Below are 19490 nucleotides of genomic sequence, written 5' to 3' on the forward strand. Positions count from 1 at the left end.
GGCTAAGGAGGGGCTCTAGTTATGTGCTTTTGTAGCCGGCAGGAGATGGCTCAATAAAGGTTTCTGTTTTATTTATTTAGTACTTGTACAAGCACAAATCACAAGGGGACTTTTTTAAAAGCTGTATTTAATTGAGTAGCAGGTTTCCAGCTTTCCACTTCCTGTTTAGCTGAGTCTATAGAAGACAGGGAGTTGGGAGTGTCTTTTACTGTAGCATCCTTGGTGCTCAGTGTTGCTTATCCAGGGCTGGTAAAGGAAGTCCTTTTCAGTGTGCTGGACCGAAGCAAAGCAGGGGCTCAGAGCTGCCTCTGGGTGCTCCCAGAATCTGTCTGTCTGAAGAAGTGGGCCTCATGGACACTGGCTGACACCACAGCCAGCTCTAGGAGAGGCTCTGGAATTTGAGTTCACAATTATGTCAAAAAACAGAAAGGATTGATTAGCAAGCTGTTCATCACCTAGTGGTCATTGATCAAACTGAACAGCTGGATCACTATAGAGCCCTTGTGAAGCCAGTGTGGACAATGTGGAATAGACAGAGGTTCCTTAGTCCACCCCTTAGTTTACAGCAGAGGGCACATGGTACCCCTCCCAAGTGTCTGCATATTGGCATCAAGTAGCTTGTCTGGTTCCCCTTCCTTTCCAAGGCACATAAGCACATGGCTGTAGTCCCTTTACAGACTGAGCAGCACCAGGGTGGTGCTGAAAGCCTGGGCTTATTATCATGGTCACAAGAGAAGTGGTCACGCATAGGTGGTCCTGAGGGCCGACACCTGTGTTAGCTCCTGGCCCTTGAATTTGGGGGAAAATATCTGCTCTGTGTTCTTGAGGCAGGTCTTAAGTGTCATAGGCATGGAGTACTTTGCCAATAAAATGAAGTGGTATAACCCACATTTATCACAGTAAATAAGAGGTAAACATACAAAATAGTTTGTTAGTAAATTAATCATTTTTCAGAAGAGTACTAAGAAAAAAAGTGTGTGACTCCTACCCTAAAAACAATTATTTACAGTAGAGTATACTTCACTTCAGACTTTCCACCCTAGAAACAGTTTTTATAGACTCAGTGATGGGACACTTGTGTAGAATGTGCTTGGCCCTGGGTTCCATTCCTAGCACCTCAAAAATATAAAATAAAATTTAAAGAGACTTTTAAAAATCAAGACTAAGACTTTTATAGTATATCTGATACTGAGTTGCGATTGGACACAGTTGAACCAATTTCTTTTTCTCAGTTAATCCCATAAGATTCAACTTAACTTACAAATGTGTTACATACGATGTGTTCTTCTAAGTAGCTCATAATTAAATTGGTATGAACTCGTATGAAATCAATCTCTCTCTCTCTCTCTCTCTCTCTCTCTCTCTCTCTCTCTGTGTGTGTGTGTGTGTGTGTGTGTGTGTGTGTGTGTGTGTGTGTGTGTTGGAGATCAATCCCAGAATATCATAAAATCTAAGTAAATACTATACCTTTGAGCTACATACCTAAGCTGCTGGAAAAATACTTTTGATGAATAATGGAATATTTGATGAAATACCACTTATTATCAATTTAGAAAGCCTGGATCCATTTGGTACATTTTCCAATGTTGCTGTTTAAATATTATTCATTGACCCACACATATATAAGTGAGTGTGTGTGCGTGTATCTGCCTGTACGTGAGCCTGTGATTTATTTCCTTCTGAATATGAACATTTGACTTCCGTTATCACATTGTTTTGAAGAGGCTGTTCTAATTCAATATAGTCTCCCACCAGCAATGTCTGAGAACTCCTTACAGTTTGTTTTGCCAGCACACTCGACCATCACTGAATAGCAAGAAGGTTAAATGTTTTCTACTTATTATTTTTTAAAATCCTCTTGGTCCATTTGTTTCTCTTGACCTCTACGCTCTCATTCCTCTTCCCTGAGTTCCCTGCCCTGGGATTTGGCCATGTAGTGCCTCAGGTGTGACCAGGGCCTTCTCTCTAGAAAGAGATTGCATCAAGTTCCAATCCTTGGGGGAACTGTGGCCACCTGTCCTGATTTCCAGATAGAATAACAGTCTCAAATGTGAAAATAATTTTCAGATCAAATGAAATCAGCTGAGTGTGGAATAACCATGTAAAATTTTATTTGTAAATATATAAATAATCACCAAAGCTATACAGTACTGTGAGCAGCAGAGGCAAGGCTCAGAGTGGTGTGTGCTCCAGTGTGAAGACAGTGCATCCATGTTAGTGCAGCCCTGCCCTGGGCTCCAGGACTTACTTCTCTACCTATAGTTCCCCTGGGCTTATCTGGGCTCCAAGGGCCATTCCTGCTTCTACTCCCTGAGGTACACTCCCACCCAAGAAGAAACCATTTCCCTAAACTTAGAGGAGTCTGGTGAAAACCCAGGCAGGTTCTGTAGGAGTCTCCCACACTCTGTGTACCCTGTGTTTCCCAGCTCACCTGTACATTCTATGCTCACTTCTCAGATACACCACCTATGCCAAGCCCTTGTGCCAGAGCTGTGCTTAGAGACCTCAAACAGTGATCATGACTTCACCTTCAGCAATGGAGAAGGTGACCTCCCACACCAGGCCTGATTCTTTGGTTCCCTTTATAACCTACCTGTACTTATCAGGGACATCAGAGCCAGAAACAAAAGTTCCTGAAACATGCTTAGGGACTCCATTAAAGAGAACAGCATTCAAAAGAAGCCAGATTCCATCCCTACAGAACCTGCAGGGAGTTACAGTGGCTGATAGGCCACAGGAGAGGACATTGGGAAGGCATGGAGTACACAGCCAATGCTCCTCAAAGCTGAAGCCCATCCATGTGGAATTTGAATCTTTAGGACTTATAGTGGTTATCTTTCTCATTGCTGTAATAAACTGCCCAAATAAAGCAACTTAAAGGATAAAAAGTTTATTTGAGCACATGGTTTGAGAAGAAAGTCTGTTGTGATGGGAAGGTACAGAGGCAGGAGCTTGAGGCAGCTGGTGCCACTGTCTTCTCAGTCAGGAAGCAGAAGGTAGACAGGGTGTAGAGGTTGGGCTATAAAGGCCCATGTCCCCTCCCCTGTGATCCACTTTCTCCAGCAAGGCTCTACCTCTTAATGTTCCACAACCTTCCAAAACAGCCTCATCAGCTGAGAACCACAAAAACATGAGTCGGGGAGGGGGGGCGCATTTCACATCCAAATTCCAATAGAACAGAGCTAAAGGGAACGACGTTTGTGAGCCTTCTTCAGCATGGCCAAGCTTCCAGTGGTCTCTGTCACTTCAGAGCCTTTCTGACCCCTGGACTCAGAGAGGAAGGACTTCTGTACCCTTGCCTGAGAGCCAGGAGGGGATGGAAGGGAGAGAATGGGAAAGGGAGTGTGCTTACTTGCACTGAGAAGAGACTTAGAGGGTTGGGAGACACATCCATGACCAAGAGATGCAGGGGGTTCTCGGCAGCTGTAACAACAGACTACTCCACATACCTGTCTGTTTTTCCTGTGTTTTTAACCAACGTAAAATAATTACCACATTATTACAATGAATAGACGCTTTATTTGTTCATTGTATTGGAGTCTAGGAAGGGGCTCGGAGCACCAGTCCTGTTCTGTCTTTACCTGTGCTCATGGGCCTGGGACTGAAGGAAGGGGTGAGCCCTTTGGGGAGACTGTGGCGGAGGCAGGCCTTGCTTTAGAGGTCCATGATGCTGTCAGGAGTTGAATGTCCTGGAGTCAGAATACTTCCTCGAAGGGCAGTTTGTAGCTAATGAAGGAGAAGTCATTTCTAATTGGCTAAATAGTTGAAGTCCAGGTTTAAGGCAGCCATCTCAATATACCAGGCAATCGAGAGAGACAATACAGTGCTTGGTAATCAAATTTGGTGGGGAACATTAGTGTCTGAAGTAACTGGGTTTGTGTCTGAGATGGAAATAAACCATATGAAGAGACTCCAGCTCCTGAATACCAGGCCAGCTGTCAGTTGCTTTCAGTGACGTCCAAAGATCACAGGCTTGAGCCCTGGCTATGGCAGAGGGCAGTGCAGATACATGGATAGACACTGTAGGTCACATACTCGTGCAGGAATGATTGGCACCCCAGTGCAGGTATCAGTTGGGACCCGAGATGACTACTAGTGCCTGGATTCTCTATCCTGCCAAAATCCTCTTGGGGGCAGGGATTTATCATACAGCCACTACCTTGGCTTTTTTCCCTGAGCATCATGGATCCCTAGATTCTTTGTGGTCCAAGGATTGGAAAATACAAGACTTTCTGGCTGGAAAGATAAAGGGAATATTCTGCTTGCTATGACAGGGTGGTTAATGACGGCCCTGGTCACTCCTACATGTCTGCTCAGGTCTGACCCACAATAATAACCCTAGATGGCCAGGGGCTGTCAGTGCCGGATGGGGCCTGCATCCTTGTACTTCTGGCCATCTCTGAACATGCCTGACCACTTTGTTTAAATGAAATCCATTTGTCTCAAAGCTGGATCATCCCCTGGAGTAGCACAAAATCCGATTTCCTCAGTTTCTGGAGAGGCTTGGCTAGTGCTGGGATGGAGGTAGAGTGGTTTACTCTGGCTGCACTTTGCAAATGCTCCCCTCCCGGGTGGTAGTTCCTTTCCATACACAAGTCCTTGATCCTTCCCTGGAAGGTCTGATGGGGCCTCCCCTACTCATCTACAGAATGGAGAGCTAGGCAGCTGTCAGAATTTGACATACTTTGAAGGGTCTTGTCCCCTACAGACTTTCTTTACTCAGAGTGGATGCTCGGGGCATACATGCGGCCCACAAAAAAAGCAGATCACACCCAGGCTTGTAGCATGAATCTTAAAAGGTCTTATTAATAAAAACAATCCTGGAGCCAGGTATTGGGGTGTATACTGAAAGATCAGAGAAGCAGAACAAGCCACAGCTACCTCACCTTGCCAATTCCTCAGCTGATCCTGTTTCCCCATACTGGAAGCCTCTGAGTCCTCATCCAAATGGCTCTCAGCTGAACTGTGCTGCTCAAAGCCTAAAAGCTTAACCAGCCAAATGCTTCTAGTTTCTGGTCTTCATGCCTTATATACCTTTCTGCTTTCTACCATCACTCCCTGGGATTAAAGGCTCGCTTTCTGAAATTAAAGGCGTGAGTCACCATGCCTGGCTATTTCCAGTGTGGCCTTGAACTCACAGAGATCCATGCCTCCAGAAGGCTAGGATTAAAGGTGAGTGTGCCACCATTTACTAGCCTCTGTATCTAGTGGCTGTTCTGTTCTCTGGCCCCAGATAAGTTTATTAGGGTACACAATATTTTGGGGGAACACAATGCTACCACACAGGCTGACTAGGAAACAGCCACATTAGAGCTGAGAATGGATGTAGGATCAGACCAGGAGGAGACGGATTGGGGAGTCAGATGGAGAGCTGTTGGTGAAGGCTTAGGCTGTGAGTGGAGCAAATGATGTTGGGTGAGGGGAACTACTTGGAGATGACATCCTTCATCCAGACACCAGGCGACCATCACCAGAGGCTGGCTGCAACCTGAGGTTGCTATTTGCCACTCCATCTGGGAAATATTTCTGGATTTTTCTACAAAGTTGTCTGTACAGGTTGAACAATGGAGATCTTGATAATATGAAAATCTAAGCTCCTGCAGCTGCAAACAGGCCACCTGTTTCTCCTGAATGGAGCCTTTCCTTATATCAATGTCCTGACAGCACTAGCTCCTCAAGACACAGTACCACCCAGGGTCTGCAGCCTCAGGACCCTCGTAGTAACCAGCCATTGCCTAGGAGATTGCTCCTCAATGCAGGCTCCAACATGATGGTAGCGTCCATTAAAGAGGGACACTCCCACCCCAGTCACCTCTAGACTTGTGGCTCCCTCTCAGGGTCTAGCTTCAGGACAAACAACTCTAGTTTCTCAAGTGTGGAAGTGGTGGAATACCTGGGGATCCAGGCAGCAGAGATGAAGCACAGGGGACCCAACTGCCATCTCTAGGGAGGGATGCTGGAAGTAGAGAAAGGGCCACTCACCTTGGTTCATGAGGAACACTGTCTACATCCTCAGGATCCTCTTGACAGCAGATGACACTGAACGATGGATTAAGTGAAGAATGGGGAGGGCTAGGAACACTAATACTGTCCCACTGGCGTGGGCAGTAGCAGGTGGATGGACATGCTCAGGACCTCTGGATATCAGAAGGGATCACAGAGCAGGGCCACAGAGAGGACTGAGGACACATGTCACAGTCAGACACGGGGGAAACGCCACAGCGAGTGGCATAAGTGTAACTGACGAATTCAGCCATTTGAGACTGAATCAAGTCAAATGCTAGAAGATCGAAGAAGCATTAGGTGATAGGGTGAGGGTGGTGGCACAGTCAGGAAAAGCAGGAGCAGTGGCACAGGTCTCTGGACCCACAGTGGGCAGCATGCCAATGTGGCCCTGCAGCTAAGCAGCCTCTTCTCTTAGGTGTAGGTGGGGTGTGTGGAGGGTCATCATGCTCTCAACCCTGAGCTCTGGAGCTGAGAGCTCTCACCCAAGAACCTAGTCAGCAGTGAAATGATGGATAGCTATCACTTGGATCTCCTGGCTGTGGTCATGAGCTCTGAGGCAAAGGAAAAGCTAACCCTTGCAAAGTGAGTATCTGGACCCTGGCTACCAGCTTGTCTGATAAAACAGAACACCCATGTTACATATTCCATGAAACAGGTTTATGACTTACAGAGAATCACCCAGGGTGTCACAAACCTGAGATCTGTACAACCTGCTCTAAGGGGTCAATCTGCATGTGTCTCCCTCACAGTGTGACTAAGGGACCCCAGAAAGGAATCCATCCTGGGCTTCCTGTCCTGGTCATAAAACATACTGGGCTAAAGCTTTAAAGGCATGCTGCTTATGGGATGAGGAGCAAGACTGAGCCTGGTGTGTTGGACCCTCCATCTTGGCATGAGAAGTTATTCTAAGTGTGGACTGGGGGAACAGAACTGCCCCAAAGGTTCCTTCTCATTACAGGAAGACAGACACCTGTCTTGCTGGCTACCTGAGTGATAGTAGTCCTACCCCTAATTATGCTGAAATGTGGATCCATCTTTTGCACAGTGGCATGATGAGGAGGGGGTTATGTGTGCACTTCTGTATGTGAGAGTGCATGTTTATACATGTGTGTACTTATGTGTTGCTGGTTTTGTTTGTCATGTGTTCCTATATGGACCCATAAATGTGTACACATGTCTATTTGCTTGCTTATAGATGCATGGCATTCATGTGTGCCTGTCCACATGTTTTCATATGTGATGATCCACATGCCTTTCTATATGAGGGCTTCTTTGCATGTGCCTACAGTGTGTGAAGAACAACTTATGTGTGCATGTTTTTAAGTATGATGTGTTTGTATGCAAGTGTGTGTTCTTCCCTCCCCCCTCTCTCTTTCTGTGTGTGTGTGTGTGTGTGTGTGTGTGTGTGTGTGTGTGATCTTTGCCCAGACAGTGTATCTGTGGCACATAGGCCCATAGTGTTTGGGCTCTTTCTTAGAAATGATTATGGGATTCATCCTTACTGAGATTTCTGGGACTCCTTGGGGGCAGCTCTGTCTGCAGGATGCCCTGAGTCCACTTGGAGGGTGTAGAGGAATAAGGCACACAGGGCTGTCAGCCTTCCTTTTAGCTGTGCCTCTGGCTTCCTCTGTGTTCCTCTATCACATACTCCCTTCAACCTCTGGCCCCCACTCTCCTGTGGATTCGTGGGACCTGTCAGCATAGCTGTGGGTGAGGTGATGGGGTTGGTTTATCTCTGTAAATTGTAGCCAGAATACAAGTGTCTTTTGTTGTTGTTGTTGTTGTTTACCTTCCTCATGGATGATGCACTCCTCTGAGAAGCTTTATACAGGTGTTTTTATACTCCCTTCTTATACCTCTAGATCTTCTAAAATCTAGATACCCTGTCACAGTTGGGAATGTGACCTACTTGATAGCCATCCTCATTCCTCTCTGAAGGAACCTTCACAGGTGGTCATCACAGTAGAGTGAGCCCATCTGGCTGAATCTGGCCACAGCTCTGTCCATCACTGCTCAGATACTCCTGTGGGGTTACTCCCCTGGTCACTCTGCCCCCAACCCCCATGAGACCAACATTGTACCAAATGCTCAGTCATGAAGAAAAGTCCTATGTAGACTTGGAACACCTCACCAACAAAGGAGTTTGTGGGCTATACAGAAAGAACTTTGATTATTAAGGGTAGAATTGTTCATTAAGAAAACCTCTCTGATATGATATGATATGATATGATATGATATGATATGATATGATACACACACACACACACACACACACACACACACACACATGCGTGTTGGTTGAAGTGGGTCCTCACCCAGGACTATTTCAAGGATGTGGATTAGTCACCTTGGGTCACTGTAACTGCGGTCTTTAAAGGAGAATAGTTCACCTTGGTTTGTCCACCCTGCTGGGGAGCCCACGACAGCGCAGTCCAGTCCATGGTGACAGGATTCTGTGACTATTCACACCACTGTGAATCAGGAAAGAAAGCAGGAACCAGGGTATGCCATTCAAAGGACTACCCTGGTGACCTACTTCCTCTAACTAGCCACTGTCTCTGGAAGCTCCCACAGCCTCCCTAACGGCTCTGTGAACTGGGTAACATATGCTCAAAACACGAGATTCAAACTGAAGCAACATGAATGGATTTTATTTTGTTAACTTTCAGTGAGGTTCCGCCCCTTTCCTGCTCAGGATCCTGTCCCCTACCTGATCTTTACGGCTTTTCAAATGTGAGTCAGACCTGATTTTTCTCACCCCATTGCCCTCAGGATAGTGTCGAGGGGGTGAGCATCTCCGAGTCTCCTGCTTGAGTCTCTGTGCATCTACTTGTCCCCAGCTTCCCGTATGTTCTTTCACCCCAACCCTGTCCAGCCCCTTGAATTCCCACCTTCTCAACAGCTCATGAGTGCTGCCCTTTTGCCCATCCTAGAGCATCCTCTTAGGTCCCTTCCCAAGCCTGGATGAGAATCTGTGTTTCAGAATGGTCCTTAGGAGCCTCTTGGTTCCCTCATCTGTGTTACCCAAGACCAGGGCCTTTCTGATACCAGGGTCTTGATTTATTTTCTCTATGTCCTCAATACACAGCATGGGGTCAAAGCAGAGTCAATATTAAGTCGATGCTTTTAAATGAACAAATTATTTTTAAACGACTTAAACATTCCCTTGTTTATCAGCTGAGAGTTTGGAGGCAAGAGCCTCTCAGTGGCAAAGTGCCGATGCCCAGGTGCTGGCTTCTATTTCTGTTCTCTGATTAAGAAAACCAGGGCTTTTGAGCAATTGGCTGATTGGAACGCTAAGACACACAGTACACAGAGGAGCCTAGAGCCCTGGGAAAAGCCAGCAAATGAAGTCATGCCTTCAAGGCAGGATATGAGCACAGTAGAGACTAGAGTCTGCCACCCAACCACAGAGCTCTAGACAACAACAAAGGTAGCACAGGACAGTGGCAGAGGGGATGAGCCACAAATCCATGTGTCCTCACAGCTATAAAGAAAGGCTAAATAAAGAGAGATGGAGTGACATCCTACCAGAAGGATTCCAAATCACCCACAGAGGCAGAGTATGACCTCCTACATAGGAGCTGCATATTGCTCCTGCCAAAGTACAGTATGCAAAGTGCCAAAAAGTGACCTACCTGTCCAGGGGACACTGGGCACACATCCCAGTCTGGGGCCTGGCTCCCCATCATTAGTGAGTCACAGAGATGGGGCAGACTTTGGATGTGATGTACTGAACCAGCATGCTGGCTCTGTGGTCATCCTCTGGACTGAAAGAGTTTTGACAAAGCCAGAGCAGCAGTACATCTGCCGAGGACCAAGGTCATCAGAAACAAGGAGAGTCTGGGAAAATGACCCAGGGTAGGAACCTTTAGTGGACGTGAGACTCCTTGTACCATGAAATTCTAGGACAGAAAAAAAAAATCGAGTTAGCTAAAGAAATCCAAAGGATCTGGGGGCTTTTGTTCAAAATGGTGGTCTAGTTTTTAATGGTACCCTAACTAGCTCATTGATAAAAGATTTCAATGATAAAAGACACCTGGAGGGAGGTATGGGAACTGCCTATATTATTCTCCGGCATTTTCTATAAATCTGAAAACTACTGTAAGAAAAAAAGTAACCCATCTAAGAACGAGAAAGAGAACTGCTGAATGTTCATTTTAAAATATCAGATGAACATCCGCCAAGACCAGCCTGTTTGCAGACCTCCCTACACTGCTGGGGCCTGCAGGGCTCTGAGAACTTCTGGGAGCCTCCTCTCACCATTCGAGATATGACATTGAAATGCCCCCTGTCCATCCTGGAGGAAGCCAGGCTTGCAGATCAGGGCAGGGTCATGGAAGACTCCAGAAGTAGTTGTGTCATATGTCTGGAAATTAAATTTTCTAAAATTTTTCATATTGATTTCCATGTATCCCACACTTACATAATGCACCTCTCTGAATCCATTGTACCTTAATGCTGCTTTTTTTCTTCTTTAGCCATTGATCATTTCAGCACACTCCGGGCTCAGCATTGGATGCTAACAGCAACTCTATTGAATATCTTTCTCCAGGTGTCAGCATTTTCTACTTGGGAGAAAGAATTACATAAGATTGTCTTTGACCCACGGTATCTCCTGCTAAACTCTGAGGAACGAAAACAGGTAATGCTGGGGAAAGATGAGATGAGCACTAGAAATAGAGCTGAAAGGCTGCTAAGTCCCCTACCAGTGTGGGAGCTTGGGAGTTACACTGGAGGTACAGAGGAGGCTCATTCCTGGAACCATTCTGTCCTATGTCTGGTTGTGTCCCTTGCAGGGAATGACTCAGAGTCTAAGCTGATACTGCAAAGTTTGGAGCATGAACCCCATTCCAAATGACTGCACTCAATGTGTTGGCAACACCACTGTGTCTCTAAGGTGTTACGCTGTTATAGGGAAACCAGGAGAGGCCAGGGAACAGAGTCAGTGGAAGTAAAAGACATCGTTCTGGAAAACAGAAAAGGTTGGGGCTGGTCGGGGGTGGGCACTATCAGGCTCTTCAGAAGAATGGCTTGCCAGAGGTCTGCTCAGGCTTATTTGGGAAGAACTTCACAGAGCCAACTCTGCCTTTCCAGGTTATATAGACAGAGGGATGACTGGGAGGCAGGAGGAGATACTGTAGCCAGGGAGGGGCTGGGGGCACCACACCTTAGCTGGGACTGTGGGGCAGAATGGAGGTAAAAACTGTAAGGACAGAGTGCTATACCTGTAGTCACAGACTTAGCCAGACTCCTCTTGAGCAACCCACCTCCTGTATGTTCAGACACCAAGTAACTACAGAAAAAGAAGGAGCTTCAGAGTTAGCAGAGAAGAGGAGTCACTGCCAAGGATCTCCAGGAACCCACTGATGTGTGAGCTGGCAGATTCTTGCCAAGACCAGGACAAGTCATAGAGGGTGTAACTTTACATCAAGTCTGTCATTAGCTATAAGCAGACACTGAGATGGCCCAAATGATGCCCCCAGGTGGTCTCAGACAGCTTGGGACCCTGTGTCTCTCCTGCCCTACAACTAAAATCTCTTCCTCTAACAGGATAAGTGGGGGCTGGGAAGCATAGGAGGGCCCTGAACTGGCCAGCTAGAATCTGCACGTTTGTCCTTTCAGAAACTTAGGATGGATTCTTTTCTCAGAGTTTTGTTCTTCCAGAAAAACTTTAAAGTGTGTGAGGACACTAAGCCCACAATCCAGTGAGCTTAGTTTTGGCTACATGTATTTTCTCCTAAAGCTAAAGAAAACTGTAGATTTTAATAATTGATACTATTTCACCATTTTGTTGCATTATTAAAAAGCAAAAAGTTCAATTGCTTTTTGTAGGAAAGAAAGCTCATCTACACCGTAAGATGCTGTGAGCTCCCGAGGCAGGCTCGCCTTGTGTGTGAAGAGTCATTCAAACAGCTAATGTGTCAAGCCAACTTATAAATATATAGGTTGTGCTTTCACAAATAGTCATTTTTTGTTTGGGAGCATGGCTTTGCTTTCTTTTTGGTGTGTGGCCAGTCATCTTCTGCATGCCATTGGTACGTTTTAAAGGCTAGGATCATTTTAGAAGAAGCTAAAAGAAAAGCCCTGTTTAGTATGAAGTCCTCCAATAACTTCAGTTTGATGCTCAAGTGATATCCCTAGGAGAACAAGGGCCCAGGTAGGAAGGAGTTGGTTCATGGACAGGATATCAATAACCATCATCCACTTCTGGTGTCTAAGGGCAGAACCTTCTATATCAGATCAGCCCAGGAAGCTAGAGACCAGGCTTCCATAGACCCTGGTCAGAGAGGGCAGATGTCAGCCTGAGAGGGCATTTGCCTTTGTCCCTGCTCCGGCGGTCAATACTTGCCTAGGCATGTCTTCCGCATCTTGAATCATCTTACAGCAAGAGTCCATTGTTTAGCCAAAGATTTCAGAAGTCCCCATGAAATCACCAAGGGAGATATCAGTATTGTCTTAATGTGCTCCAGTAGGAAGGAAGCCAGCCTCATGGTCTTCATGTCCCGGGCCCTCCAGAGAACATCCTGAACCAATGCGGCTTTTGTCCCTACTGCAGGCCTACGATCAGTGGCACAGATCTGCATGTAGAGAAGGAGCAGTGTTGGGGCCTCTCAGAAAGCACAATCCAGATCACAAAAGAATTGGAAAACAAGCATCGGACAGAACGCAAACACCCCTCCCATGGTCGTGTTTTCACAGGGAAAAGCTAAGGCTCATGGTGTGAAGTTACCAGGGCTGCAAAGGATATGGAGTGAGCCTAAACAGAGAACCAGGCCAGGGGAGCGCTAATCAGTCTGGTTTCTATGGTAACGAGAAGTGTTTCATTTTATTACACCAGAGCCTACAGAAAACGAGATAACGGCCAGTGCTCTCTTTTAAAAAGTCGTGCTCCAATTTGGGTAAAACTGGTGTAATTTGTTAGAGGGGAAATATACCTGCTATTTTGAGTTATGGCAGCTTAAATAAAGCAACAGAGGAAAAGGAGAGAGAAAGGGGAATAATTTGATTAGGTGGATAAACGGTTCTAGGCAGGGAGGTATGTGGGCATTTCTCATATGCTCTGACCCCACAGTCAGCCAGCCTTTCTGCCCACATTTAAAATGAATAGAGCAAAACTTAGCTGATGATGGAGCCACACGCTTTTATTTGGATAATGGTCCTGCATTTGCTTCTTCTATCTGTTTAAATTAGAGGACGGCTGGAGAGCACACTTCACTATTTGCCTTGAAGGTAAAATAAGCCAATCGTAGTCTTACTTACATGTCTATGCACACATTCAAAATTTAAGTTGCACTCGTGAATATCTCCCTTCAGTGCTGCGGAGTCCTCCTGAGGCTAGTGGTATTTCCTGCATGATGTCCTGTAAAGGTTTACTGGTAAAGATGGGATCTGAGCCAGGGGCATGATTGTGGCATCAGAAAGCTAAGGCAGGGGCATCAAGAGTTCCAGGGTGCCCAGGGCAACATAGTAAGACCCTGTTTCCCCCTCTTAAAATATCAGAAACAAAACAGAAAGATATGAAGCAGTAAGGTAGCATCAGAAGAGAGACAGTGATGGGGTTCAGTGTGCCATCATTTCCCTTCCCTCTCCGTTACCTGGCAGGGATGCTGGGGACCAGTCAATGCCTCAGACTTGCACGGATTGATATGGGCTGTACTGGTAAAACTGCATGTGGGTTTTTATTGATAGTTTTATTTATGTTTACACAAATATTTAAATGATCTTCAGTTTATTTTTTTAGTGTTCTGGATGCTTGGGTAGCATTATGATTAGAACAGCTCTGTCCTTCCCTTTCCTTGACGTTATGGTCTGCAAATGACAATTTTTCTAATGTTGGAGCAACGCATAGTCTACCTCTGACAAAAAGGAACATTTAGGCTATGCTACATCCCTCAGTTGATGGAATGCTTGCTCCGCATGCATGAAATCCTGGATGACATCCTCAGCAGTGCAGAAGCCAGGTGCAGTGGAATACACCTGTAATCCTAGCATTCAGAGGGTGGAGGCAACAGAATCAGAAGCTCATAGCAAGTGTAGAGCCAGCCTAGAATCCACGAGACCCTATCTCAAACAAGGGAAACAAGCACACAAGCAATAACCATGAAGGAACAGTCCCTGCGAATCAGCAAAGGGAAGTTTCATAGTCTTATGTGGCACCCGATTCCCAAGAGAAAACAGAACAACACTGTTTTTACAGCACTGGTGTTTGTAAGCAATATAAGTCTCTGTGTTTACTTGGTTGGGTCTGAGCGGCTGTGGGACTGGCGGGTGACAGAGATTTGTCCTAACTGTGGGCAAGGCAGGAAAACTCTAGCTACACACTGGTCTGGAGTGTTGAATGGATTTTGCACACCAGACAATATTCTTATGCCCTAGACTGGGAACAGGGTTTGCTGTTTGGTTATTCAAAATACACTTTTGGTCAGGTTCCCTCCTCAGTGATTTCTACCCTGATGGTTGGTACAGTCTAGATATCCCTTGACATCCTGGAGAGAGGACCCAAGCACACCCTGAGCCTTCTTCATGCCCCAGAGTCCCACATGTAGAAATGAGGTTTCCTGAAAACTAAAACATGGGACTCAGAGATGCCAGAGTTCATCATGTTTACAAGTTCATGTCATTTTCAAAGAGTCTGTGGCCAACTACAGAACCACAGGAAGTGGTAAGAGTCGATTAAGCATCTTGTGGATGCTTTGACAGTGATGTGAGTGCTGGTAGGTTATATGTCCTGCAAACACCATACAAACAAAATCAGGAAAGGTTGCAGATGGAGGGGCTCCTAACTTTTGGAGGACAACAGAGCTTTCCAGTCTGCCCCAGGACTCCTGAGCTCTGCTGATTAATAGTTGGCCCAGAAGTGCTGCCTGTGTGGAGGAAGCACACTGGACCTTGTGGGAACTGGGACTTTGCTACTTAGAGGCCTCAGTTTTGTGGACTGTATCAAAATACCAGAGCTTTGCTTACAGACCCTGTAGCTAGGACAAAGACCTGCTTTCCTCAGATGCCAGGCTTTTGTGCTGGCTTAGGGATACAGGATTTAATTTCTCATAATTTTATGATTATTTTCTTCCATGCATGTGTTTTAAGATATTTGAACAGTTTGTCAAGACAAGAATAAAAGAAGAATACAAGGAAAGGAAAAGTAAACTGCTGCTAGCCAAAGAAGAATTCAAGAAACTTCTAGAAGAATCTAAAGTGTCACCCAGGTATGGAGAGAGACATAAGCTAGGTGTTTTCTGGAACCAGAAATGTGTCATTATTGCAGAACTTACTTCATTAGAGCTAACATTCCAAAGATTTTTGAAGCATTTACTGGAAGGACCTGTTGGCATCAGAGCCTTTGGGAACCTGGTGCTTCTCAGTCTGGCAGACAGTGTGATTTGCTAAGAAAATTCCCCATAGTCATTGCATTTCTGCTACAGACTTCAAAAGGTCAGCAGCCCTGACTCTGTGATCCAATGATCCTCCTGTCTCTGTCTTCTCAGTGATAGGGTTATAGGAATGAGCAGGGCCACACCTGACTTACAACATGGGACCCAAACTCTAGTCCTTACACTTGGTCAGTAAGCAATCTTAACTGTGCAGGCATCCCTCCAGCCTGTATAGTTTTATTTTAAATGGTAACTAGCAACATTTTATTCAGAGTGCACATTATTTACTTGTTCCTTTCTCTGAAGATTTGGGCTTCCATAGTATGGGCTGTAATGTATTTGGTCCATAATTGAGTGCACAGTTAATACTGGCTGCACATTGCCCCCCAGATCCAGAGGAATTTCTGAGTGAGAAAAAGCTGAGGCAGCTGGGACCTTGGGAGATGCTAAGGAAAAACCAAATGTGTGCCTGGTCATCTGCAAGGGTGGCTTCCAGTCAAAGAGCCTCAAGTACTGGTCCAGGCTCTGGTCTGATCTGTCTACCCAGGAGTGGTCATGAGAGGGAGGCAAGCACAGAGGGAGGGGTTCAGAAGCTCATTCTAGAACCTTGTTTAAGTTCTTTCTTGGCACAGAGATAAGGTTCTGGGCATTCATGTGTTTTCACAATCTCAACTGAATGGAGGTAACTATACTGACCTCAAAAAGTGACAGAGGAGATAGTATGAAGTCTTGCTGTGTGGCCCTTACTCCCTGGGTGATGCAAAGTACTCAACAGTGACACTTGTCACCCTTGCTTTGTGTTGAAGGCTTCAGCTGATCCTCTCTGCTCCTCATTTAAGATGCTAGTGACAGGCTAAGGTCTCTCTGTGTGTCATGAAGATAGAGGGGGCATAGGATGTACTTACTGGAGAAAGAACTTACATACAACTCACACAACTCATACATACACACCCACTGCACACATTATACACACCTCACGTGTCATATACCACACACACACACACACACACACACACACACACACACACACACACACCCTACATCCCATTACACACACATCACACATACATCCCCGACACATCATACAGACACACACACACACACACACAGAACATGAGTGAGAGAAATCGAATGGGCTTAAACTCTTATTTAATACTAGATTTCCTCTTCAGCTGTGCTGTAGGTAAATGTTACTGTGTGTTTAAGGGATACAGCATGACTTGAGAGAAACACGCAGACAGTAAAAAGCTTACTACAGTGCAACATGTTAAAATATTGTAACACACACTTGGCATCTATTACTTTCATAATTAGAAAGCTGTTTATAATCTTTAAAGTAGCCAAACCTCCTCTAGAATGTTCCTTTTCTCTTCCTTCACTGTCACCTTGTCCTCCTAAGATGTGGACAGCTCAGTCTTGGGGTGGGCTTACTCAGGCTTTTGGGGGTATTTTCAGCAATAGCTGCTCCAGCCTCTAGTGCTCTTGGCTACTGTCCAAGCTGACTCTGGTGGTCTATCTCAAGTCCCTCCTGAGAACTCATGGGAATATAACAGTAGCAAGGGACCAGTCTCATGCTCCTGGACAGCCTAGCACACGTATCTCTCCACTTAGGTATACCTGGGGATGGACAGTGAATGCTGGTGCCACCTTGGCATGGCCACAGGTACGTGGCAGTCACTCTGATGACTTTCTGAGCTCCCCAGAGCCCACAGAAAGCTAGAACCACCCCTCAACATAGCTGAGGCACACCGGGCTGTCATTCTCCCTCCTCTTCTGTGGTGCCTCTCTGAAGAGATGCCCCAAATGTGGTCTGGGTGGGAGCAGCATGGGCTGTCCACCTTGAAGAAGTCTTAACAAAAGTGCAATGCTAGCCACAGCTGTTACATGACTAGAGGAGGAAGCAAGGAGGAGGAAATGGAGAGGGAAAAAAGGAAGCGAAGAAGAGGAAAGCCAGAGAAAGACACTGTCCTTTCAGAGAACCCATGAAGCAAGTGCTCCCTGCAGGCAGAGCAGGAAGCCGGCAGCTGGATGAGGAAGGAAAGGGGACCATGAGGAACCAAGTCCTAGGACCATCCTTTTAATGTCCATGCCCGTACACTCTCATGTTTGTGTGTAAAAGGGCTAAAAGTTGCAATCATTTAACACAATAGGTACATGTGCGGAGGAAAATTTAAACTTCTCTAGAAAGATAATTGAGCAAGAAACAGAGTGATTTCCTATGCACACTGCATCCTCAGAGCCAACCATCCTCCATGGTGGGGACTCTTGGATGGCAGACACAGCATAACTGTGACTGGGAGGAGGGCTGGTTGGCTAATGTCAGATCCCGAGCTCTTGGCCACTCATGGAATGGGCAGGTTAGGACCACAGCGTCTCCAGGTTCTAGTGTTGTTCCAAAGATCTGGCACTACCATCACCCCTTAAGTTTCCACGATTGGTAGATCTGTCTTCACCAATCAGGTAATGCTAGCCTCGGTGCTTTCCTCAGAGGATCCCTGGTCTGGAAAGAGGATGTCTGCTGCACGGAGAACCAAGAACTCCCTACCCACTGGCCATGGTCAGGCACTCAGTGTCAGAAGAGAGTAAGAGAGCCAAGCAGATAGCAGTGTTTTTACCCCAGTGTAAGAAAGTCCAGTTAAATTCCATGTTAAAAGAGTGTTTCACCACTGTCTGGGTCTCTAGCAGACACTAGTCCGTCCCCCCCCAAAAAAAGACCAGGGCTCCCAAGGAAGAGTGGGTACCAACTAGGAGAAGAAGAGGGAGGCTTTGCTACACAGTACCAGTATGTGTGAAGTCCCAACAGCAGGAAGAAGCTCAGTAAGGGCAGGCACAGAGCAGAGAGTTGCATGACTACAGGAGCATTGGAAATAGGGCTCCCGAGACCAGAGATGTATGAGTGAAATCAGGTCACAGCCCTGCAGGACCCAGCCCCTCTTAGCCTGTTGACCTACAGGAGTCCTGTCCCTGGGAGCTTATTTGTCCTGTTGAGGACTCATTCTCTAGGAAGATGTCTCAGAAATGTCTTTATCTTTCAGGACCACATTTAAAGAGTTTGCCGAGAAGCATGGCCGGGATCAAAGGTTTCGACTTGTTCAGAAGCGAAAGGATCAGGAGCACTTTTTCAACCAGTTCATACTTATTCTAAAGAAACGGGACAAGGAAAACAGACTCAGGCTCCGGAAAATGAGATGAGTCTGCGCACAACGCAATACGACAAGGGGCAGCTGAGTGTGCGCATGTGGGGACAGGAGGTGGCAGTGGCCAGCTGCTCTGCACAGCCCAGACGGCCAGGGCGCTGGATGTTCTCAGAGAATTACTGTTTCATATTGAAGCTCCCTCTTTTGTACATTGTTCCCAGTTTGATGCATTTCTAATTGCCATGAGATGTCGAGTCCTTAAGTGTTTTAATTATGCAAATTACTTGTAATATACACAAATTATAAACCCACTGCAGGTTTGTGGCAAAGCAGAAGCAGGAAATGTTCGTAGTCATCTCGAGGTGTTGCCTCCACTCAGAAGGACTGTCTAGAACTTCCCTGAGATTTTTGTGAGTTATCCCCTTTGTGCAGGCCTCCCGTGGTGTTCCTAGATCAAGGCCCTTTGTTTCCTGAGTAGTAGAAATGGGTTCCATTATTCATCACAGTGACAACCAGACATTTGACACCCGTGTGGATTGTGATCACCTGCAGGTGGCTACATGTGACTGGCTTCTCTGGAAGTGTATGCAGGCCAGGAGAAGGGAGCCATGCCGGCTGTCAGAGGTCCTTCTTAAAAAGAATTATTTTGTACAAAATCATCATATTACTCTTTGAGTTATTTTTATTGTATGCCCAGAGTTTGCATGAGAATTTTCTCATCATCTTTGTATAAAAATTTTAAATTTTTTTTAATCAATAAATATTTTAAACCAGCATGTTTTCTGGCTGAGGCTCCCATCACCATCTTAGCAAAAATGTGTCAACTACAGACTTCCAAATTCAAAAGATTCCAGAGGGAGGTAAGTATATGTCGTTCTGTGTCAGGATACTGGAACAGACCCTGACCCCCTACACCCGCCTGGGACAGACTGACTCCCTATACTTGCCTGGGGCAGATACTGACCCCCAACAC

At 46.0% G+C, this 19490-nt stretch overlaps 1 protein-coding gene across 1 annotated transcript in view; it reads left to right on the top strand.

Moving 5' to 3' along the window:
* Tcerg1l (transcription elongation regulator 1 like) overlaps positions 1-19289 on the top strand; it is a 193820-nt gene extending 174531 nt beyond the window's left edge. Inside the window, exons 10-12 of the mRNA XM_028869221.2 lie at positions 10562-10651; positions 15097-15215; positions 18416-19289. Coding sequence (XP_028725054.1) covers positions 10562-10651; positions 15097-15215; positions 18416-18572 — 366 coding nt within the window. The 3' untranslated portion in view covers positions 18573-19289. The remainder of the gene's footprint in view (positions 1-10561; positions 10652-15096; positions 15216-18415) is intronic.
* Positions 19290-19490: the final 201 nt, after the last annotated feature.

The sequence above is a fragment of the Peromyscus leucopus genome, chromosome 1, assembly GCF_004664715.2.
Source record: "Peromyscus leucopus breed LL Stock chromosome 1, UCI_PerLeu_2.1, whole genome shotgun sequence".
Taxonomy (NCBI): Eukaryota; Metazoa; Chordata; class Mammalia; order Rodentia; family Cricetidae; genus Peromyscus; species Peromyscus leucopus.